This window comes from Oncorhynchus nerka, linkage group LG1 (assembly GCF_034236695.1).
Source record: "Oncorhynchus nerka isolate Pitt River linkage group LG1, Oner_Uvic_2.0, whole genome shotgun sequence".
Lineage (NCBI taxonomy): Eukaryota > Metazoa > Chordata > Actinopteri > Salmoniformes > Salmonidae > Oncorhynchus > Oncorhynchus nerka.
Window position 1 is genome coordinate 26,384,583 of NC_088396.1, and position 24,777 is coordinate 26,409,359.

Below are 24,777 nucleotides of genomic sequence, written 5' to 3' on the forward strand. Positions count from 1 at the left end.
GCCGAAAAGCATTTTAAAAATCTGACTTGTTGCCTGGATTCACAACGAGTGTAGCTTTAATTCGATACCCTGCATGTGTATTTTAATGAACGTTTGAGTTTTAACTAATACTATTAGCATTTAGCATAGCGCATTTGCATTTCCAGAGCTCTAGTTGGGACGCAAGCGTCCCGAGTAGAAGCAAGAGGTTAACAACACTGTCATCTCAGATTTTCAAAATATGCCTTTGAACCATAGCTAAACAAGCATTTGTGTAAGAGTATTGATAGCTAGCATAGCATTAAGCCTAGCATTCAGCATGCAACATTTTCACAAGAACAAGAAAAGCATTCAAATAAAATCATTTACCTTTGAAGAACTTCAGATGTTTTCAATGAGGAGACTCTCAGTTAGATAGCAAATGTTCAGTTTTTCCAAAAATATTATTTGTGTAGGACAAATCGCTCCGTTTTGTTCATCACGTTTGGGTAAGAAAAACCCCCGAAAATTAAGTCATTACAACGCAAACTTTTTTCCAAATTAACTCCATAATATCGACAGAAACATGGCAAACGTTGTTTAGAATCAATCCTCAAGGTGTTTTTCACATATCTATCGATGATAAATCATTCGTGGCAGTTGACTTTCTCCTCTGAAGAAAATGGAACGCGCATGGAGCTGGAGATTACGCAATAATTTCGACGGAGGACACCGGGCGGACACCTGGTAAATGTAGTCTCTTATGGTCAATCTTCCAATGATATGCCTACAAATACACAATGCTGCAGACACCTTGGGGAAATGACAGAAAGTGCAGGCTCATTCCTGGCGCATTCACAGCCATAGGAACACAGCGCATTCAAAATCTGGACCATTTCCTGTATGATATTTCATCTTGGTTTCGCCTGTAGCATTAGTTCTGGGGCACTCACAGATAATATCTTTGCAGTTTTGGAAACGTCAGAGTTTTTTCTTTCCAAAGCTGTCAATTACATGCATAGTCGAGCATCTTTTCGTGACAAAATATCTTGTTTAACCTCATAGTCCGACCAAACCCGTATGCGGTAGCGTAACTACAGCCTCAAGCTCATTAGCATAACGCAACGTTAGCGATTTCTAAAAATCGCAAATGAAATGAAATAAATATGCCTGTTCTCAAGCTTATCCTTTTCTTAACAATCCTGTCGTCTCAGATTTTCAAAATATGCTTTAGAACCAGAGAAAATCACTAATTTGTGTAAGAGTGGTGATAGCTAGCTTAGCATTAGCGTTAGCATTTAGCACGCAACATATTCACAAAAACCAGCCAAGGAATCAAATAAAATAATTTACCTTTGAAGAACTTCAGATGTTTCAATGAGGAGACTCTCAGTTACATAGCAGATGTCCAGTTTTTCCTGAAAGATTCTTGTGTAGGACACATCGTTACCTTTTGTTACTATGCATATGGCTACCGAAACTAACCGAAAATTCAGTCACCTACATGTCGAACTTTTTTCCGAATTAACTCCATAATATCGACTGAAACATGGAAAACGTTGTTTGAATCAATCCTGAAGGTGGTTTGTCATATTTCTCTCCATTGAAAGTACCGTCCTTGTAGCCTGGTTTGTTCTGAGATTTGAATGGAAAAATACAATATAATACCATATAAGGCGATCATGGAAAACGTAGCCTCAGAAATCCTGTGCATTTCCTGGTCGGTCATACATCTTGGTTTTGCCCGAAGCATTTGTTCTAAGGGACTCACAGTGAAAATCTTTGCATTTCTGGAAACGTAAGACTGTCTTCTTTCCAAAACTATCAATTCCAAGCATATTCGAGCATCTTTTCGTGACAAAATATTGCGCTTAAAACGGGCACGTCTTTTTATCCAAAAATGAAATACTGCCCCTAGAGTCTTAACAGGTTAACCTCTTAATTCGACCCTCTACTTTTTTGAACATTCTGTTAAAAATCACGCAACATTTCAGCGCCCTGCTACTCATGCCAGGAATATAGTATATGCATTTGCTTAGTCTGTGTGGATAGAAAACACTCAGACGTTTATAAAACTGGTTAAATCACTGCTGTGGCTTTAGCAGAACGGCATTTACATCGAAAAGCACAGGAAAAACTGATCACTGAAAATGGGAAAATATATCCATGCGCTACTTGAACCCATTGATAAAGGTGAACCACAATTAATTGACTGAGGTTGCAGTACCTACAGCTTCCACACGGTGTCTAGAGTCTTGTCATTTCCCTTCGAGTTTTTTCTTGGTCAAACACATGCAGGGCACCGTATCTCCTATGGTCTAGGACCGGATATTTTCGTTGAGTTTCTAGCCGGACATTTTTCCAGACGGACAGCTAATGATCTTTACATCGCCTCCTGATGAATTTTATCGCTTATTAACGTTTACTAATACCTAAAGTTGCATTACAAACGTATTTCGAAGTGTTTTGTGAAAGTTTTTTTCGTCAACTTTTTGAATTTTAAAAAATGACGTTACGTTTTGAAACGATGTTTTTTTCGTTTATCACACAGTCTACATATAACGATATCTAGGCTTTATATGGACCGATTTAATCGAAATAAAGACCCAAATAGTGTTTATGGGACATCTAGGAGTGCCAACAAAGAAGATGGTGAAAGGTAATGAATGTTTTCTATTTTATTGTGCGGTTTGTGTAACGCCGAAATGCTAATTATTTTGTTTACGTCCCCTGTGGGTCTTTTTGGGTGTTACATGCTATCAGATAATAGCTTCTCATGCTTTCGCCGAAAAGCATTTTAAAAATCTGACTTGTTGCCTGGATTCACAACGAGTGTAGCTTTAATTCGATACCCTGCATGTGTATTTTAATGAACTTTTGAGTTTTAACTAATACTATTAGCATTTAGCGTAGCGCATTTGCATTTCCAGAGCTCTAGTTGGGACGCAAGCGTCCCGAGTAGAAGCAACAGGTTAAAACGGGAACGTTTTTTATCCAAAAATTAAAAGAGCGCCCCCTATCTCGAAGAAGTTAACATCTGCTAACCATGTGTATGTGACAAATAAAATTTGATTTGATTGTTATGATTACACCACATCTCGTTAATCATAAGGCATACACCCCCGCCCTTCTTCTTACCAGAGAAATTATTGTTTCTGTCTGCGTGATGCGTGAAGAAGCCAGGTGGCTGTACCGACTCTGATGACGTATCCCGAGTGAGCCATGTTTCCGTGAAACAAAGAACATTACAATCTCTGATGTCTCTCTGGAAGGCAACTCTTGCTCCAATTTCGTCTACCTTGTTGTCAAGAGACTGGACATTGGCGAGTAGTATGCTCGGGAGTGATGAGCGATGCGCCCATCTATGGAGCCTGACCAGAAGACCGCTCCATCTGCCCCTTCTGCGGCGCCGTTGTTTTGGGTCGCCGGCTGGGATCCGATCTATTGTCCTGGATGGTGGACCAAACAGAGGATCTGATTCGGGAAAGTCGTATTCCTGGTCGTAGTGTTGGTGAGTTGACGTTGCTCTTATATCCAATAGTCTTATATCCTCCCGACTGTATGTAATAAAAACCTAATATTTCCTGGGGTAACAATGTAATAAATAAATCATTAAAAAAACTAAATACTGTATAGTTTCCTAGGAACGCGAAGCGAGGCGTCCATCTCTGTCGGCGCCGGAAGTTTGTATGTAATTGTATTTTTCTCAACAATCTGCACAAAATACTCTAATGACAAGGTGGAAGAAAAAATCTAACATTTGAAAATAAAAAAATATATATACAGTACCAGTCAAATGTTTGGACACACGTAGTCATTACAGGGTTTTTCTTTATTTGTACTATTTTCTAAATTGTAGAATAACAGTGAAGACATCAAAACTATGTAATAACACATATGCAATCATGTAGTAACCAAAAAGGGTTAAACAAATCATTTATTTTATATTTGAGATTCTTCAAAGTAGCCACCCTTTGCCAGCTTTGCACACTCCTGGCATTCTCTCAATCAGCTTCATGAGGTAATCACATGGAAGGCATTTCAATTAACAGGTGTACCTTGTTAAAAGTTCATTTGTGGAATTTATTTCCTTCTTAAAGCGTTTGAGCCAGTCAGTTGTGTTGTGACGGGGTAGGGTTGGTATACAGAAGATAGCCCTATTTGGTAAAAGACCAAGTACATATTATGGCAAGAACAGCTCAAATAAGAAAATATAAACAACAGTCTATCATTACTTTAAGACATGAAGGTCAGTCAATCTGGAACATTTCAAGAACTTTGAACGTTTCTTCAAGTGCAGTCGCAAAAACCATCAAATGCTATGATGAAACAGGCTCTCACGAGGACCGCCACAGGAAAGGAAGACACAAAGTTAACTCTGCTGTAGAGGATAAGTTCATTAGAGTTACCAGCTCAGAAATTGCAGCTGATATAAATACTAACAGACACATCTCAACATCAACTGTTCAGACGAGACTCTGTGAATCAGGCCTTCATGGTCGAATTGCTGCAAAGAAACCACTACTTAAGGACACCAATAAGAAGAATAGACCTGCATGGGTCAAGAAACACAAGCAATGGACATTAGACCGGTGGAAATCTGTCATTTGGTCTGAAGAGCCCAAATTTGACAGTTTTGGTTCCAACCGATGTGTCTGTGAGACGCAGAGTAGGTGAACATATGATCTCTCCTTGATGACTGTTTGAAAAGCATTCACAGGGAAACTGGTTAAGAGAATGCCAAGAGTGTTATCAAGGCAAAGGGTGGCTACTTTGAAGAATGTAAAATATCAAATATATTAGGATTTGTTTAACACTTTTTTGGTTAAAAAAGTCCTCCTCCTGTGGTCCTTTGCAATAAACATGCTGCGCCCTGCGCTTGAAACCTCACCAAAAAACAACAGCGGAGCTGCAGCTATGTATGGCCCGACAAGAGGAACGAATCGATGCGCTCTGTGACCTCCTTTGCCAGTCCATTCATGCTTCACCCATATCAGGTGCCACAGCCTCCTCTCGTTCATCTCCCTCATATCCATGCCTAATATGTCAAGGATTTATCATGCAGTGTAACCTGTACATAGACCATCACCCCGCTGACAAAGACAGGGTGGACTTCATCATCTCCCTACTCACAGGCAAAGCTCTGGATTGGGTAACAGCCCTATGGGCCGCTCAAAGTTCTGATCTGTCCTCTGAATCACGTTTCCACGCCCTCTTCAAGGAGGTGTTCGACCATTCAGTTTCAGGTCGTCACACTGGGGACCTGTTATGTGAGCTGCGACAGGGCCTTCGCTCCACCACTGAGTATGCCGTTGAGTTCCGTACCATGGCTGCCAGCGGAGGGGTCTTATTCGGGAGTTACAGACCGAGCTGGCATGCAGAGGTTTAGCTTCTTTGGGATAGGGGGTGGTATTTTGACGTCCAGATGAAAAGCGTGCCCAAAATAAACTGCCTGGTACTCAGGCCCAGAAGCTAGGATATGCATATATTGGTAGATTTGGATAGAAAACACTAAGGCTTCTAGAATCGTTAAAATAATGTCTGTGAGTATAACAGAACTGAAATGGCAGGCGAAACCCCGAGGACAAACCATCCCCCCCAAAACAATGAATCCTACCACTGATTTCAATGGCTGGCACTTTTATAATAGGGCGAAATCGTGCCCGATTGCAGTTCCTAGGGTTTCCACTAGATGTCAACAGTCTTTAGAAAGAGTTTCAGTCTGTTTTTTGGAAAAATGAGCCAGAAATGGTCGTTTTTCTAGGTGGCTCCCATTTTGGCTGTAGTGTTTCCAAGCGCGTGAATGAGAGTGCGTTATTTGATATTTTTCTCCGGTAAAGACAATAACGATTTTCTGTCTTAAATTTGATTGTTTATTTGCATATTAGGGTACCTAAGATTTGATTGGTGACGTTTGGGATTCATTTTGTATGCATTTTGAAGGAGGGAAACCGAAGCGTGCCAGCTAAACTGAGTTTTTATGGATATAAAGAAGGAATTTATCGAACAAAAGGACCATTTATAATGTAACTGGGACATTTTGGAGTGCCAACAGAAGATCTTCAAAGCTAAGGCATATATTATATCGCTATTTCTGACATTCGTTTTGATACTCCCTGCTTGAAAATGATTTGTTATGCATTTGTGTGCTGGGTGCTGTCCTCAGATAATCGCATGGTTTACTTTCGCCGTAAAGCCTTTTTGAAATATGCCATGGCGGCAAGATTAACAACAAGTCAAGCTTTATTTTGATGTATTGCACTTGTGATTTCATGAAAGTTTAATATTTATAGTAATTTAATTTGAATTTGGTGCTCTGCAATTTCGCTAGTGTCCCACTGATCTGCAATAAGTTAACAGACCTAAACCAATACATCCAGATGTCCATATCCATTGGCAACCTGCTAGTGGACCGCAGACCTATACAGTCGTCCATGGCCTGCGAGTTTTCCAAACCCTTCTCTCGTCCACCAAGGTCCAATAGCCCCGAACCCATGCAACTCGGGCACACCCCTCTAACGCCTGCCGAGAGACACTGGAGGTTACGTGAACCTGTGCCTCTATTGTGGAGAGAGTAACCACCTACTCAATAGCTGTCTGATTCGCCCCCCCCACGAAGTGGTGACCACAACCCCTCCACTTCCGCCCGGGTGAGCAACTCTACGTTTTTGAACATTACCAAAAGGCAGTTTAGGATCTCGGATCTTCTTTCTGTTAATGGGGTCACTCAGTTTATGGAGGGACTTGGGAGCTGCAGGAAATTTAATTGACGAACAATTGGCACAACAGTTATGAGTCAAGCTAATCCCTGTTAATCCTCCCTTTAGGACTAATGCGCTGGACGGACAACCTCTCGGAACTGGTCTTGTGACTCGCATGACTGAAAGTTTCACCCTTCAGATTTGCCTCCTTCACTCTGATGTCAATCAGTTAAAACAGGTCAACATTAACAAGGCCGCAGGGCCAGACGATTACCAGGACGTGTACTCCGAGCATGCACTGACCAACTGGCAAATGTTTTCACATTTTCAACCTGTCCCTGACTGAGTCTGTAATACCAACATACACACGCACGCACGCTCTTCTCTTCAGGAAACACAAACGACTCATTGTCGGAATCCTGGGGTGCTTCAAGAATTCTGGGAAGTTTAGACCTTTTTTTCCCCACTTTGAATAGTTTTTCTACGACCACCAAAGCAGACCACCAAAGACCCTGTGCCCATGAACACTAAGGTAACCTACCAAAATGACTGCAGACCCGTAGCACTCATGTCTGTAGCCATGAAGTGCTTTGAAAGACTGGTAATGACTCACATCAACACCATTATCCCAGAAATCCTAGACCCACTCCAATTTGCATACCACCCAAAAGATCCACAGATGATGCAATCTTTATTGCACTCCACACTGCCCTTTCCCACCTGGACAAAAGGAACACGTATGTGAGAATGCTATTCATTGACTCCAGCTCAGCATTCAACACCATAGTGCCCTCATAGCTCATCGCTAAGGACCCTGGGACTAAACACCTCCCTTTTCAACTGGATCCTGGACCTTCTGATAAGGTGATAAGGGTAGGTAACAACACATCTGCCAAGCTGATCCTCAACACAGGGGCCCCTCAGGGGTGTGTGCTCAGTCCCCTCCCGTACTCCCTGTTCACCCATGACTGCATGGCCAGGCATCACTCCAACACCATCATTAAGTTTGCAGACGACACAACATTGGTAGTGCTGATCACCGACAACGATGAGACAGCGTATAGGGAGAAGGTCAGAGACATGGCCGAGTGGTGCCAGGGCAACAACCTCTCCCTCAACGTGATCAAGACAAAGGAGATGATTGTGGACTACAGGAAAAGGAGCATAGAGCACGCCCCCATTCTCATTGACGGGGCTGTAGTGGAGCAGGTTGAGAGCTTCAAGTTCCTTGGCATCCACATAACCAACAAACTAACATGATCCAAATACACCAAGACAGTTGTGAAGAGGGCATGACAAAACATATTCCCACTCAGGAGACTGAAAAGATTTGGCATGGGTCCTCAGATCCTCAAAAGATTCTACAGCTGCACTGTTTGCATCACTGCCTGGTATGGAAACTGCTCGGCCTCCAATCGCAAGGCACTACAGAGGGTAGTGCGTATGGCCCAGTATATCACCAGGGCCAAGATTCCTGCCATCCAGGACCTCTATAACAGGCAGTGTCAGAGGAAGGCCCTAAAAATGATCAAAGACTCCAGACACCCTAGTCATAGACTGTTCTCTCTGCTACCGAACGGCAAGCGGTACCAGAGCACCAAGTCTAGGTCCAAAAAGCTTCTGAACAGCTTCTAACCCCAAGCCATAAGACTCCTGAACAGTTCATCAAATGGCTACCCAGACTATTTCCATTGTCCCTTTCCCCCACCCCCTCTTTTACGCTGCTGCTACTCTCTGTTTATTATCCATGCATAGTCACTTTACCTCTACCTACATGTACATATTACCTCGACTAACCGGTGCCCCCGCACATTGTCTCTGTACCGGTACCCACCTGTATATAGCCGCTTAACTGCATTTTTGGTTAAGGGCTTGTAAGTAAGTATTTCAGTGTAAGTTCTACCTGCACCTATTGTATTCAGCGCACGTGACATACAATTTTATTTGTCCGCTAGAATCTAGCCCTAAGTGTGCATAAATGCTGTCGGGATTTGAACTTGCAACCTTTTGGCCTGGAGTGTATTAATGTTTCAGCAGTTTCTTCAGATGGTTACTTTTATAGCAGCCACATAACAACAGCAGTCTTTGGATTTTATATGGCGGTTGGCAACCAACTTTAAGGTGCATTAACACCACCAACTGGACTTGAGTATGGACCTCAGTTCATCTTTCAATCACCCACATAAATACCAATGAGGAGATGGGAGAGGCGGGACTTGCAGTGCGTCAAGAGTCTCAAATAAACCACGTTCTATTTTAGTGCCTGGCTACGCAGACGCTTGCGATCAGCTTGGGTGCAATGACTGAATAACATGTATGTGTAAAGGTATTTTGCAACGCTCGCGCATCCGGTGCTCGAGCACGCGACGGAAGCTGTGTGGTCAGTATGTTAGTAAACTCACTTCAATCATGCAGTACAGTGTAGAGTCAAAAAGCAGTTTAGCAGTTACACTGGCGGGTCCCGGTGGCAATAAATTAATTCAACCAAAAGCTTACATTGACTTGGAAGAGTTCCAGTGTTGGATAGCCATAACCAGCTAGCTAACATAGCATCCCTCTCTGTTTGAGCTGGGGTGTTTGATAAGCCTAAGCTAGCAAGCTGCATTCGCTAGCTAAGTAAGTGAAAGTGAAAAAATAAATCAAAACATAGCTAGCTCGCTCTCTCTCACTTTTGCTCTTGCTTCTCCTTCATTTTTTAAGAAATGTATTTGTTCATAACTGTTCAACTATTGTCTTTCTATCCCGTTGACTCAACTACTCACCACATTTTATGCACTGCAGTGTTAGCTAGTACTAGATTCATTCTCTAATCCTTTGACAACATGTGGACAGCATGTCAGTTCATGCTGCAAGAGCTCTGATAGGTTGGAGGACGTCCTCCGAAAGTTGTCAAAATTACTGTGCAAGTCTATGGGGATGAGAACCATGTGCCTCCTAGGTTTTGTATTCAAGTCAATGTAACCAGAGGTAGATGGAAACTAGCGTTCCTCCGGCTACACCATGATATTCTTCTTGGTATTGACCAAGAAGTTAAGTCCCAATTGTCATCACAGTTCAAGATTTTACAGTAATTTAAATCAGAATACAGTAGCATACTGTTAATTTAAAGGAATAACACCTTCATGTTTTTGTATATATCTACTTTATTTTTACTGCAACATTAGGAAAAGCGCAGAAATGTATTGTTGCCAGTAAATATATACTCTATCACCATTATGACCACAGACCTGGTGGCACAGCTGGAACTTCAGGTAGTTAGCAACCAAGAACTTGTTGGTTCAAATCCTGGTTGAGTCCCAAGTAAACATTATACAGCAGCATACTGTCCTTCAGTATTAACACCTTAGTTTAGCTGTAAAAATAGTGTCTCACTCATGGGATCATATGTTTAAATTTTGCCTCCCATTTTGTCATGTTTATTTCACATGAGATCATGTACTAAGATGTTGTCATGTGTAGTTTTGTTATCACATGTTGCTTTATATGTCGTCACGTTTCTTCACGTTGTCACATTAACTTCTTTTTTTGTCTTACATCTTTTAACTCCCTCCTTTCATCCCCCCTTTTCACCTCTCATCTAACTCTTATCTTCTCTCCTTCTTTCCTTCATTCCTCTCTTCTGCTCACCTCTCTTCTCTCCCCTATAGGAGAGCAATGCCCCATCTCAAGGTCACACTGCCCGAAGAGAACAACGCCAGCGGAGTCAGTACTTCGAAAGATTCAACTCAGTCTACGGACATTACTGAACACATCAGAAGTTGAATCAATAACAAATCACTCCCCACCCGTTTTGGTAAAAATCTGAGGGATAGGACTGGAGAAATGTAACCACTCTCAAATTCCTGGACAGAGCTATGGATGCAAGAACTGATTATATAACAATTATAGTTTTCGCCATGTTTTGAGGCACCATGTTTGTTTACATTTAGTTTGTTTGCAAACATTGGAGTAAAACATGCTTATATATCGGGCTCTGTCTGACAGGGTAAAACAGCTGAACTAAGTTCATGAAGCATTTATAAGTTATATTCTTCAAGAATCAATGGGTACATATCACAAATTTATAAATTGACAAAGCTACTTCAGATTTTCTTTATAAAGTGAATTCACCTATACCTCATAAAGACCTTACTTCATGTAAATAAATTAGGAATGTGTGTAAACCTACTCTCTCCTCTGGCTATGGAATTACACTCAAATGTACAGTAAGTGTCACGGCCGATGAAAGTGGACCAAGGTGCAGCGTGGTGAGCATTCATTTTCCTTTTTATTTAAAATGTCGCCAACAAAACAACAAACGAAAGCCACAACCATGCCGCTTTAGTGCCACAAACAAAGTTAACTACCCACACTGAAGGAGGGAAAAAGGGCTACGTAAGTATGATTCCCAATCACAGACAACGATAGACAGCTGTCCCTGATTGAGAACCATACCCAGCCAAAACATAGAAAACAAAACAGAATGCCCACCACACATCACACCCTGACCTTACCAAATAGAGAAATAAAACGGCTCTCTAAGGTCAGGGAGTGACAGTAACAATAAGAGTAAAACAATTCAACTAAAAACATTGTCTTTCTTATTAGGTAATATACTTTCATACATTAAAGGAGCAATATGCAGAAATCACTGCCATTTCCTGGTTGCTAAAATTCTAATAGTTTGCCTAATTTCAGTTTATGTGACAAAACAAGCAGTAATTGTGTAGAGAATCATTGCACTGAAATTGGTAATGACACTGAACTGCAGTCAGGTCAAGACCCCGGTGAGGACAACGAACACGCAGATGAGCTTCCCTGAAACGGTTTCTGACAGTTTGTGCAGAAATTCTTTGATTGTGCAAACCCAGTTTCATCAGCTGTCCAGTTGGCTGCACTCAGATGTTCCAGCAGGTGAAGGTGCCGGATGTTGAGGTCCTGGGCTGTCATGGTTACACGTGGTCTGCGGTTGTGAGGCCAGTTGGACATACAATACTGCAAAATTCTCTAAAACGACGTAGGTAGAAAAATTAACATCAAATTATCTGGCAACAGCTTTGGTGTATGTTCCTGCAGTTAGCATGCCAATTGCACGCTCCCTCAAAACTTGAGACATTTGTAACATTGTGTTATGGGACAAAACTGCACATTTTAGAGAGGCCTTTTATTGTCCCCAGCACAAGGTACTGTGTAATGATCATGCTATTTAATCAGCTTCTTTAATTGCCACACCTGTCAGGTGGATGGATTATCTTGGTAAAGGAGAAATGCTCACTAATTGGGATGTAAACAAATTTGTGCCAACACTTTACATGTTGCGTTTATATTTTTGTTCAGTTTACACCTCACATTTTTATGTGAACTTGGTCAGGTTGCCCAAAAGTTACATATTGCAGCTTTAAAACATTGTCACACTTATTTTTAGATGTGCATGGCAAGAAAGTGTTGCAGACAGTGCCACCCTGTGTTATATTGTGTTGTAGGGTTAATGATGAAATGCAAACAGTCATTCATCTCTCACCACGAGATGTATTCTACCCATGTCAACAATGGGTATGGTTAATACATTGGTTTGAAACTCTCTCAAATCAAATCACATCAAATTTTATTTGTCACATGCGCCGAATACAAAAGGTGTAGACCTTACAGTGAAATGATTACTTACAAGTCTTTAACTAACAATGCAGTTTTTACGAAAAATAGCCCAAAAGAAAAAAGAAAAAAAAGAAAGAAAAGTAGCAAATAAATAAAGAGAAGCAGTAAAATAACAACACAGAGGCTATATACAGGGGGTACAGAGTCAATGTGCTGGGGCACATGTTAGCCGAGGTAATTGAGGTAATATGTACATAGAGTAGGTAGAGTTATTAAAGTGACTATGCATAGATAATAAACAGAGAGTAGCAGCAGCGTAAAATAGGGGGGAGGGAGGTGGTCAATGCAAATAGTCTGGGTAGCCATTTGATTAGATGTTCAGGAGTCTTATGGCTTGAGTGTAGAAGCTGTTTACAAGCCTCTTGGACCTAGACTTGGTGTGCCGGTACCGCTTGCCGTGCGGTGGCAGAGAGTATAGTCTATGACTAGGGTGGCTGAAGTCTTTGACCATCTTTAGGGCCTTCCTCTGACACCGCCTGGTATAGAGCTCCTGGATGGCAGAAAGCATGGCCCCAGTGATGTACTGGGCCGTTGCAGTCGGACGTGGAGCAGTTGCCATACCAGGCAGTGATGCAACCAGGCAGTGATGCTGTCGATGGTGCAGCTGTAGAATCTTTTGAGGATCTGAGGACTCTTGAGGATGTTTTCAGTCTCTTGAGGGTGAATAGGTTTTGTCGTGCCCTCTTCCCTACTGTCTTGGTGTGCTTGGACCATGTTAGTTTGTTGGTGATGTGGACACCATGGAACTTGAAACTCTCAACCTGCTCCACTATAACCCATCGATGAGAATGGGGGCATGCTCAGTCTTCCTTTTCCTGTAGTCCACAATCATCTCCTTTGTCTTGATCATGTTGAGGGAGAGGTTGTTGCCCTGGCACCACACAGCCAGGTCTCTGATCTCCTCCCTATAGTCTGTCTCGTCGTTGTCGGTGATCAGGCCTACCACTGTTGTGTCATCGGCAAACTTAATGATTGTGTTGGAGTCGTGACTGGCCATGCAGTCATGGGAGAACAGGGAGTACAGGAGGCGACTGAGTACGTACCCCTGAGGGGCCCCTGTGTTGAGGATCAGCTTGGCGGATGTGTTGTTACCTACCCTTACCACTTGGGGGCGGCCCATCAGGAAGTCCAGGATACAGTTGCAGAGGGAGGTGTTTAGTCCCAGGGTCCTTAGCTTAGTGATGAGCTTCGTGATGAAAGGGCTTGGAGTGCAATAGAGATTGCATCATATGTGGATCAGTTGGGGCGGTATGCAAATTGAGTGGGTCTAGGGTTTCTGGGATAATGGTGTTGAGGTGAGCTATAACCAGCCTTTCAAAGCACTTCAAGGGCTACAGACGTGAGTGCTACGGGTCGGTAGTCATTTAGGCAGGTAACATTAGTGTTCTTGGGCACAGGTACTATGGTGGTCTGCTTAAAACATGTTGGTATTACAGACCTGGACAGGGAGAGATTGAAAATGTCAGTGAAGACACTTGCCAGTTGGTCAGTGCATGCTCTGAGTACACGTCCTGGTAATCCTGCTGCCTTGTGAATGTTGACCTTTTTAAAGGTCTTACTCACATCGGCTACAGAGAGCGTGATCACACAGTCGTCAAGAACAGCTTATGTTCTCATGCATGTTTCAGTGTTACTTGCCTCAAAGCAAGCATAGAAATAATTTTGCTCGTCTGGTAGGCTTATATCACTGGGCAGTTCGCGGCTGTGCTTCCCATTGTAGTCTAGAATAGTTTGCAAGCCCTGCCACATCCGACAAGCTTCGGAGCTGGTGTTTTACGTTTCAATCTTAGTCCTGTTTTGACGCTTTGCCTGTTTGATGGTTCGTCGGAGGGCATAGTGTGATTTCTTATAAGCTTCCAGGTTAGAGTCCCGCTCCTTGAAAGCGGCAGCTCTACCCTTTAGCTCAGTGCAGATGTTGTCTGTTATCCATGGCTTCTGGTTGTGGTATGTACGTACAGACACTGTGGGGATGATGTCATCGATGCACTTATTGATGAAGCAAGTGACTGATGTGGTGTACTCCTCAATGCCATCGGAAGAATCCCGGAACACATTCCAGTCTGTGCTAGCAAAACAGTCCTGCAGCTTAGCATCTGCTTTATCTGACAACTTTTTTATAGACCGAGTCACTGGTGCTTCCTGCTTTAATTTTTGCTTGTAAGCAGAAATCAGGAGGATAGAGTTGTGGTCAGATTTACCAAATGGAGGGCGAGGGAGAGCTTTGTACGCATCTCTGTGTGTGGAGTACAGGTGATCTAGATTTTTTTCCCCTCTGGTTGCACATTTAACATGTTGATAGACATTTGGTAGAATTGATTTAAATTTCCCTGCATTAAAGTCTCCGGCAACTTAATTGGAAGTGAAAGTATGTTACCCTGCAGTCTAAAATGTAAGACTTATCTTCACATTTCACCTTCTTAGATTGTTACAGGTTTTGGTTTTTCCATCTGTTTTGAGTTTGGACTTTAGCACGTATAATGCACCAATTGGTGTCACCTTGTTAGTAGGTATGTGTTACACCTGCGTTGGCTTGTCCATCTTGTTAGTTGAAAGGTCTTTTACCTGTGCTGGCCCAGTGATCCAGTTGTCTTGAGAGATGTGGAGTGTCAACACCGTTTAGTTGGCTTTCCCTATTTTATTTGTAGAAAAACATTCCTTTGTCTGATCTTCCCTGTTTTTAGATTTCCCTAACTTTTTGGTTTACTTCCTGTCTTTTAAGTTTGGTTTGTGTTTTTATTTTTGTTTGCCTCTTAGTGGGTACATTAGTGGGTGCTCAAGGTGGGTTTCTGGTTCCAGTTGTTGCTCGTCAACTTTCAGTGGACAGCCCACGAGTGTCTTTCAGAACCCCTCCTAAAACCCCACCTGTTTCACTTTGGTTGTTGTCAGTGACACTTTGTTAGTGTTAGTTCCCCCTTCTGTTATGTTTGAGCAACATTTTTGGTTTTCTTGCTGGAGAACGTAACAGATTTTAGAGCTTCACATCCCTGAAATGTAATTTCTTGAATAAGAAAATCACTTGGTAAATGAGGTTAGTGGGAGACTGGAGTGAGTGTTGAAAGGGTCTGCCGGAGGCATAAGAGGAATTCAAATAGGATTGCTCTGTAATTTCAAGTCCATTCCCGCATTTGAATTGATTCTAGATCATCCACTTTTGACAAAATGCTGGAAAAATGTCTTATTGCAGGCAGTCAGTCATCTATGCTAGATCAAATGATAGAGTGAAGAACACCGTATGGGTGGAGAGGGTCCTGAATATAGAATTGTGAAGGGGTTAAAGGTCCAATTAGGTATTTTTTAAAGGACATAATGGCAATAGTAACATATGTAGGTGAAATACCCTATAATTGACTAGAATGACTGATCAGACAAACATGTAGGCATGCATTATCATAATAGTATTCTTTATTATGGCAATATACAGAAATATTGAAACTTGATGTTTTCTGCTACCATTCTCAGATGATGTAGTAGAACATATCAGAAAACATTTAGTTACTTTTGTCACGTATTATGCTTTAAGTCAAGCATATACACATGCTATTTCTCCAATTTGGTCAAAGTAGGCCATTGGCTAACCACAACTTTTCATACAGTGTCAAATATGCTCACGAACAACAAGCACTAACTTGAGGATATGACAGTGTGGAGCAGAGACATTGGAACTAATGAGTGAAAAATGAACCGGATATTTTCTGTGCATGTGCTGGTCTTAAAGCGAAACTGTATACAAACATACTATTAATGCATCCAGTCTCTGTTTATGGGTGATACTTTCCATTATGCCCATTGTTACCTTTGACCCCTTGGAAATGGGCTTACATTTTAATATTCAGTGTGACATCCTGCTGAACTTTGTTCTCGTATCATTGTTTATATAGCATGACTGTTTTTCCCCAGCACTTGTCCCATGTTGGCTGGCCTACTATGCAGTTAAATGGAAAGGTTCTACATGATGTAGGCATGAAATGTGAATTGGGATGAAGGGAAATGTCAATCACTGACAATTTAAATGTATAATTTATTCTACATATCATTCACTATACATGTTCATGGAGACATAATTTGGATAAGTCTAATATGTGAGTGAATTATTTCATTTTAAGTCATTCTTATGGTAACATGACTATACATGAGTATAGAGGACGGTATCATGACTACATATTATTTTAAGATCATTTGGTAGGATGTGTTATAACATGTGATTCCATCAAACTCTAATTTCTCCTGAAGGACACACATGCACTATTCCCCACAAATGTAAAAGCATTAGATTGGCGTATGCATGGCCTAAAAGGAGTTTCCACCATATTACCTGTTCATGCAGTGAACAGATGCACTTTGGAAGAACTGAGATGTTTGGTATGAATTACTGAGCAACTCCTTCCTCCCTCCTTAAAGTAATCGCTGCTTAGACAGGATTGGGCAGGTGAAGCCAAGGGCTCCATTACATGGTTTTTACCTGTCTAGTCATTCCTAATAAGTGATTACTTCTAGGGAGGGAGAAAGGAGGGATGTATGTAAAGATTGTGCGAGCCACTTTCAGTTGCACAACCCAATCCTGTTATTTGCATATAAGACTTTTGACCTCTGACCTGTATACTGTCTGTAACCATTCCACAGATATATTGTACAGTGGAAACACTTGAGCCTCTGCCTCATCCACGTCAGCGACAACTGCATCACTCCTACTCCAGGTAAATTCCTGAGATATTATCTAAAAAAATTGTATTGCATTTTAACTAGGCAAGTCAATTAAGAACAAATTCTTATTTACAATGACGGCCTACCAAGACGCAAACACTTGTTTTCACAAGGGCTATTAGCAGGACAATAGACACTATGTGGTCCCAAAAACACCTCTCTGACATAGGGTCCAGCATATCTCTTGATGATGTCATCAATGTCTTGCAGGCTTTGATTCATGCCTGGGCCTGGGGTACGCAAATTTATTTTTGTCAGACAAATCATTGGGTCGAAACTAGAGAACAGTCAAAACAAGAGAACACACATGGTTAATGTTCTGGAAAAATAATAATAATTTTATTATGTACATCTCCGGTCAGAACCAAAACCTGCCCAAACTTGTTCAGTGCAGCAGCACATTTTACTGCCTATTGGTTATATCTTGATATTGTAATAGTAATTACTCTTTCTTTGCTGTTCTGTGTTCTATACCCTCAGCTACTACAGATTTTGTTTTTGCAGGCCAGTAAAACTCAACAGTTACATCCCTGAGGTTAGCATCCAGCGTAGGAATGCCAAGGATCATCCCTCGTGTAGCCAGTGACCCAAGTAATCTCAGCCTTCTCCCTGACATTACACCACCACCCATCCAGGAGCTGGTTCAGGCACATGTCAGCTGAGGGCTACGTATGAGTGATATGATAGTGTTTTTAAAAAGTACGGTCAAACGGAGTGTTTCGAGATGTATCTTTTCCTCCCTCTCCCTAGGATCTGAACAGCTACAATGACAGGAAACCCCATGTCCATACACACTGAATACCAACAGCTAACTATTAGTTCCTATATCCCCAATGGTGGAACAAACTCCCTCACGACGCCAGGACAGCGGAGTCAATCACCACCTTCCGGAGACACCTGAAACCCCACCTCTTTCAGGAATACCTAGGATAGGATAAAGTAATCCTTCTCACCCCCCCCCCCCCTTAAAAGATTTAGATGCACTATTGTAAAGTGGCTGTTCCACTGGATGTCTTAAGGTGAACGCACCAATTTGTAAGTCGCTCTGGATAAGAGCGTCTGCTAAATGACTTAAATGTAAATGTAAATGTCTATAGTTTTTTGTAAATAACAATTACAAATAACCATTATGTTATTGTACAGTCTCATCTACTCAAGTAAATATACCAAATTTTCCTCATGTTATTGATATTTTATGCAGTCCCCTCTACTCAATCCACCTATAAATATACCTTATGAATACTTTGTCACTTATTAATGTTGTCTTATGTCTAAATAAATGTAGTTAGTCTTATTTGTTCTATGATTGTTTCAAAGTGCACTTACACTATATTCAACCTTTGTCTAACATATTAAACAGTGCTTTAGCTAACACATATACAACAATAACCAAACAAAACTGTTCAAAATACATGGACAATTCTTTAGGTCAGTCTGCAAGGAGTGAATCCTTTATACTGGCCATTAGGGTCAGGGAAAGTGTTTCTGATGCGCAGCAGCTTGGAATAACAATTCTGTGGCCCTGCCGAAAGCGTGCCATACAGGCAGTATGCCTGTACACTGCATGGTCTTCTCCCTGTTTGGTGCTCTCATCCAGGGCTAACAGATCATTACTATCAACCCTGATGTTTCCAGCCTCCAGGCAGTAAGTGTATGTGCAGCGTTGTACTGATGCAGGTATTTGGCAGCCTACCACAGCACTTTTCCATGTCAGTTGGCATTTCTCAACACCTGCCACAGGTGCACCAAAAAGGGCCTCCTTCTGCACCTCCACCACCTCCCTGGATGAGATGAACCACATCAAACTGCTTCTGGTGTCCTCTCCAGCATCATCAAGACACCACGCCACTTTCTCTCGAACAGCTGTTCAAGATACACCTAAAGTCAATTAAAAAAATATATATATATCCTGGTTGACATGAGAACCAGAGTTGACAATCTGGTCTAGATTTTGTTTAGACTACTCAGACATGGTGTAATGTGGTGTACAAACCTTCACCTGTGTAAATCTATCTTGAGGATGATGATCAACTCTCTCCCTGTCAGCCATGGATATTTCTCTGATTCTGCCTCTCCCCCTGTTCCCTCTCTTGGCCCTGTTTGATCCTCTTGCCCTGCCCTCTACATGGGCCCGTCTTTACACTGGGCCTCAGCAGTCCTCCGTGAACCCTTGGACCTCTGCCCCTGGCTCTATGTGTGCCATGTTCAGGCAGATGATTCTCCTAAAAGCACTCATTTCAAGAATCAGGATCACCTTTTATCTGCCAAGTACATTTCACCTGTGTCAGAAATTTGACCCTGGTGAAATGATGCTGCAGCAATTGACAGAAAATATACTCTATGTAAGAATAGCAATTAGATGGTAATATTATTCGCTGTAAATATTTCATAGACTGATAGCTAACTTAGCTACAACTATAGATACATTCATATGGTCATTAGATATTATCTATATTACCTCGACGTGATCTGACATTTCTGATAACGTTAGCTCGTTGGATTTTTATGTTGTGGAAGACAAACATGTTTTGCTAATACATTAAATGAAAACAAGGATTTTTGATTTCGACGAGCTTAAGGTTAAATAACAGTTATTCAGTCCCAACGGTGTGATTTGTTTGATCGTAGCTAGCTACATAGCTAGCTACATAGCCGTCTTTGTTTCAAAGATAATTGTGTAGTCTAGAGCGATTTTCTAGGTTAGCTAGCCAGCTATTGTCGTTCTCCTAACGCAACGTAACGTAACCAACACTGCTAGCTAGCCAGCTAGCTCCCGATAAGCAGCATTGTAGAAACTTCACACTCAACGGTACGACTTGATTAGGGTAGTGTCAACAACGCAGCTAGCCTACCCCAGCAGTACTCTATCATTTTAATCATTTTAGTCAATTAGATTCTTGCTACGTAAGCTTAACTTTCTGAACATTCGAGACGTGTCGTCCACTTGTCACTCCAATCTCCTCTGCATTAGCGTAGCCTCTTCTCTAGCCTGTCAACTATGTGTCTGTCTATCCCTGTTCTCTCCTCTCTGCACAGACCATACAAACGCTCCACGCCGCGTGGCCGCAGCCACCCTAATCTGGTGGTCCCAGCGCGCACGACCCACGTGGAGTTCCAGGTCTCCGGTAGCCTCTGGAACTGCCGATCTGCGGCCAACAAGGCAGAGTTCATCTCAGCCTATGCCTCCCTCCAGTCCCTCGACTTCTTGGCTCTGACGGAAACATGGATCACCACAGACAACACCGCTACTCCTACTGCTCTCTCTTCGTCCGCCCACGTGCTCTCGCACACCCCGAGAGCTTCTGGTCAGCGGGGTGGTGGCACCGGGATCCTCATCTCTCCCAAGTGGTCATTCTCTCTTTCTCCCCTTACCCATCTGTCTATCGCCTCCTTTGAATTCCATGCTGTCACAGTTACCAGCCCTTTCAAGCTTAACATCCTTATCATTTATCGCCCTCCAGGTTCCCTCGGAGAGTTCATCAATGAGCTTGATGCCTTGATAAGCTCCTTTCCTGAGGACGGCTCACCTCTCACAGTTCTGGGCGACTTTAACCTCCCCACGTCTACCTTTGACTCATTCCTCTCTGCCTCCTTCTTTCCACTCCTCTCCTCTTTTGACCTCACCCTCTCACCTTCCCCCCTACTCACAAGGCAGGCAATACGCTCGACCTCATCTTTACTAGATGCTGTTCCTCCACTAACCTCATTGCAACTCCCCTCCAAGTCTCCGACCACTACCTTGTATCCTTTTCCCTCTCGCTCTCATCCAACACTTCCCACACTGCCCCTACTCGGATGGTATCGCGCCGTCCCAACCTTCGCTCTCTCTCCCCCGCTACTCTCTCCTCTTCCATCCTATCATCTCTTCCCTCTGCTCAAACCTTCTCCAACCTATCTCCTGATTCTGCCTCCTCAACCCTCCTCTCCTCCCTTTCTGCATCCTTTGACTCTCTATGTCCCCTATCCTCCAGGCCGGCTCGGTCCTCCCCTCCCGCTCCGTGGCTCGACGACTCATTGCGAGCTCACAGAACAGGGCTCCGGGCAGCCGAGCGGAAATGGAGGAAAACTCGCCTCCCTGCGGACCTGGCATCCTTTCACTCCCTCCTCTCTACATTTTCCTCCTCTGTCTCTGCTGCTAAAGCCACTTTCTACCACTCTAAATTCCAAGCATCTGCCTCTAACCCTAGGAAGCTCTTTGCCACCTTCTCCTCCCTCTTGAATCCTCCTCCCCCTCCCCCCCTCCTCCCTCTCTGCAGATGACTTCGTCAACCATTTTGAAAAGAAGGTCGACGACATCCGATCCTCGTTTGCTAAGTCAAACGACACCGCTGGTTCTGCTCACACTGCCCTACCCTGTGCTCTGACCTCTTTCTCCCCTCTCTCTCCAGATGACATCTCGCGTCTTGTGACGGCCGGCCGCCCAACAACCTGCCCGCTTGACCCTATCCCCTCCTCTCTTCTCCAGACCTTCTCCCTTACCTCATCTCGCTCATCAACTCATCCCTGACCGCTGGCTACGTCCCTCCCGTCTTCAAGAGAGCGAGAGTTGCACCCCTTCTGAAAAAACCTACACTCGATCCCTCCGATGTCAACAACTACAGACCAGTATCCCTTCTTTCTTTTCTCTCCAAAACTCTTGAACGTGCCGTCCTTGGCCAGCTCTCCCGCTATCTCTCTCAGAATGACCTTCTTGATCCAAATCAGTCAGGTTTCAAGACTAGTCATTCAACTGAGACTGCTCTTCTCTGTATCACGGAGGCGCTCCGCACTGCTAAAGCTAACTCTCTCTCCTCTGCTCTCATCCTTCTAGACCTATCGGCTGCCTTCGATACTGTGAACCATCAGATCCTCCTCTCCACCCTCTCCGAGTTGGGCATCTCCGGCACGGCCCACGCTTGGATTGCGTCCTACCTGACAGGTCGCTCCTACCAGGTGGCGTGGCGAGAATCCGTCTCCTCACCACGTGCTCTCACCACTGGTGTCCCCCAGGGCTCTGTTCTAGGCCCTCTCCTATTCTCGCTATACACCAAGTCACTTGGCTCTGTCATAACCTCACATGGTCTCTCCTATCATTGCTATGCAGACGACACACAATTAATCTTCTCCTTTCCCCCTTCTGACGACCAGGTGGCGAATCGCATCTCTGCATGTCTGGCAGACATATCAGTGTGGATGACGGATCATCACCTCAAGCTGAACCTCGGCAAGACGGAGCTGCTCTTCCTCCCGGGGAAGGACTGCCCGTTCCATGATCTCGCCATCACGGTTGACAACTCCATTGTGTCCTCGTCCCAGAGCGCTAAGAACCTTGGCGTGATCCTGGACAACACCCTGTCGTTCTCAAATAACATCAAGGCGGTGGCCCGTTCCTGTAGGTTCATGCTCTACAACATCCGCAGAGTACGACCCTGCCTCACACAGGAAGCGGCGCAGGTCCTAATCCAGGCACTTGTCATCTCCCGTCTGGATTACTGCAACTCGCTGTTGGCTGGGCTCCCTGCCTGTGCCATTAAACCCCTACAACTCATCCAGAACGCCGCAGCCCGTCTGGTGTTCAACCTTCCCAAGTTCTCTCACGTCACCCCGCTCCTCCGCTCTCTCCACTGGCTTCCAGTTGAAGCTCGCATCCGCTACAAGACCATGGTGCTTGCCTACGGAGCTGTGAGGGGAACGGCACCTCACTACCTCCAGGCTCTGATCAGGCCCTACACCCAAACAAGGGCACTGCGTTCATCCACCTCTGGCCTGCTCGCCTCCCTACCACTGAGGAAGTACAGTTCCCGCTCAGCCCAGTCAAAACTGTTCGCTGCTCTGGCCCCCCAATGGTGGAACAAACTCCCTCACGACGCCAGGACAGCGGAGTCAATCACCACCTTCCGGAGACACCTGAAACCCCACCTCTTTAAGGAATACCTAGGATAGGATAAAGTAATCCTTCTCCCCCCTTAAAAGACCTAGATGCACTATTGTAAAGTGGCTGTTCCACTGGATGTCATAAGGTGAAAGCACCAATTTGTAAGTCGCTCTGGATAAGAGCGTCTGCTAAATGACTTAAATGTAAATGTAAATGTTATTTTGCTAGCTAGCTAGCAAGCTAACTAATTTAGCCAGCTAGCTACTAGTATCTGCCTAGTGTAGCCAACAATAGGCAGAACACAGCTAAACACTACAGAACATGGAGAACAGGTTGGCAGAAACAAGCTATTTTCCAAAACACAACAAAGTACAATATAATGGATGATGGCTAATAAAAAATTGTACAATATAACGAGTGATGGCTAATTACATAAAATAATTGAATGTTTTATTCCAAAAAGTACTCTTACCAGTATCTTTGGTTATAAAATGTTACTGGATTGACTGCAAGACTAACTAGCACTATGGCAGTGACAGTTGAGTAGTAAACGTCACTCAGCACATGAGCAAGATGACGTTTTGGCTACACGAGCCCTACATCATCATGTCACCTGGCTGAGAAATCAGCTGCAAAATGTAAACAAACCTGAAGGGGGAAATGGAAAAAAACTCTGGTATTTCCAGTGCTGTGGCACTGAACAAGTAAAATGAAGACTTCAAATCTCTTGTTTTTGGGATATAAACCAAAATTGAAAATGCTATATTTTATATTGTACTAACTGAGTCTAGCTTTAAAGCAGGCAGTGACTTCAATCTTCAGGTTTTTCCATTTTCAGATTTTTTTTTTAACTGTCCACGACCAACATATGCTTATTATCATTTTCTTGAACAAACTGTCTTTGTCACATTCATGTCCAAATCATCTCTTGCATAAATTGTCAGTGAATGATTTCACCTGGAATTTAAAGGCAGTGGCTAGTTAAACAAAACAATTAGCAATCGTGGATTTGACTATTGTGTGGAATCGATATAATGTCCAGAGTTCTAAAGTAACTAATTACAACTAGATGGTAATTTTACATTAAGTTAAACTGTGGGAACTTGTTTTAGCTCTTAAAGTATTTTTGTGGTAGTGGAGGAAGTGTTCTGATTTAAATAGCAGAGATGTAGATACAGATTTTTTACGCTCTAAGTTTGTCAAACTTTTTTGGAAAGTAGTCAATATCAGTTATTTGTAAAATGGACAGAAAATGTAGTTGCTGCAGTTACTAAAATGGCTGTATCATTTGATTGGTAGAAGTTATTTCTGTTCTGGTTTCAGATATGAATAGCAGAGATGTCGACTAAGTTTTCATGCAATCTCAGTTATTGTCTAAGACTTTGGGAAAGTGGTGAAAAGTAGCAGATTTTACAGTGCATCGAGTGTTGGAAGTCATGGGATCTTTAGAATGTTGAAGAAATCCCATTATTAGATGAAGAGGAACAAAAAGGGCAAGCACAATAGTTTAAAAAGTATAAAAGATATCAAAAAGTTGTATACAAGCAACATATTCCAGACTGGTCTGTACAATTTAAAGTTTGAATGACATTTCCCGCTTAAACTGTGTACTAAAAATTGCATGCTGAAGTATGACAAAGATTTAGAATTGGGACTTTTGCTGTGGCAAGTCCCACCAACTACTCTCGGTACTGTTATTAAGTAGCTTTTACCAATTAGAAATATTTATTTATAGTCTGGAAACTTTGATAATGCAATTTAATTTCTATAGCTTTTATCAATTGCTTTGTAACTTTTAATTTCTTTTCAAATGTTAATAGTTTATTGGACAAATCCTGAGGTTTTTTTTGGACACACGGAAAGTAAAATTAACTTAGTTCCTACAGTACATTTGTTACATCTCCCTTACATTTTATGTATGGAAAAGAT

At 42.8% G+C, this 24,777-nt stretch overlaps 1 protein-coding gene across 2 annotated transcripts in view; it reads left to right on the forward strand.

Moving 5' to 3' along the window:
• LOC115131005 (uncharacterized) overlaps nt 1-10,826 on the forward strand; it is a 30,014-nt gene extending 19,188 nt beyond the window's left edge. For both annotated transcript variants that reach the window (XM_029662630.2, XM_029662638.2), the window contains one exon: nt 10,307-10,826. In XM_029662630.2, the coding sequence (XP_029518490.1) occupies nt 10,307-10,405 (99 nt within the window). In that variant the 3' untranslated portion in view covers nt 10,406-10,826. The remainder of the gene's footprint in view (nt 1-10,306) is intronic.
• The last annotated feature ends 13,951 nt before the right edge of the window (nt 10,827-24,777 follow it).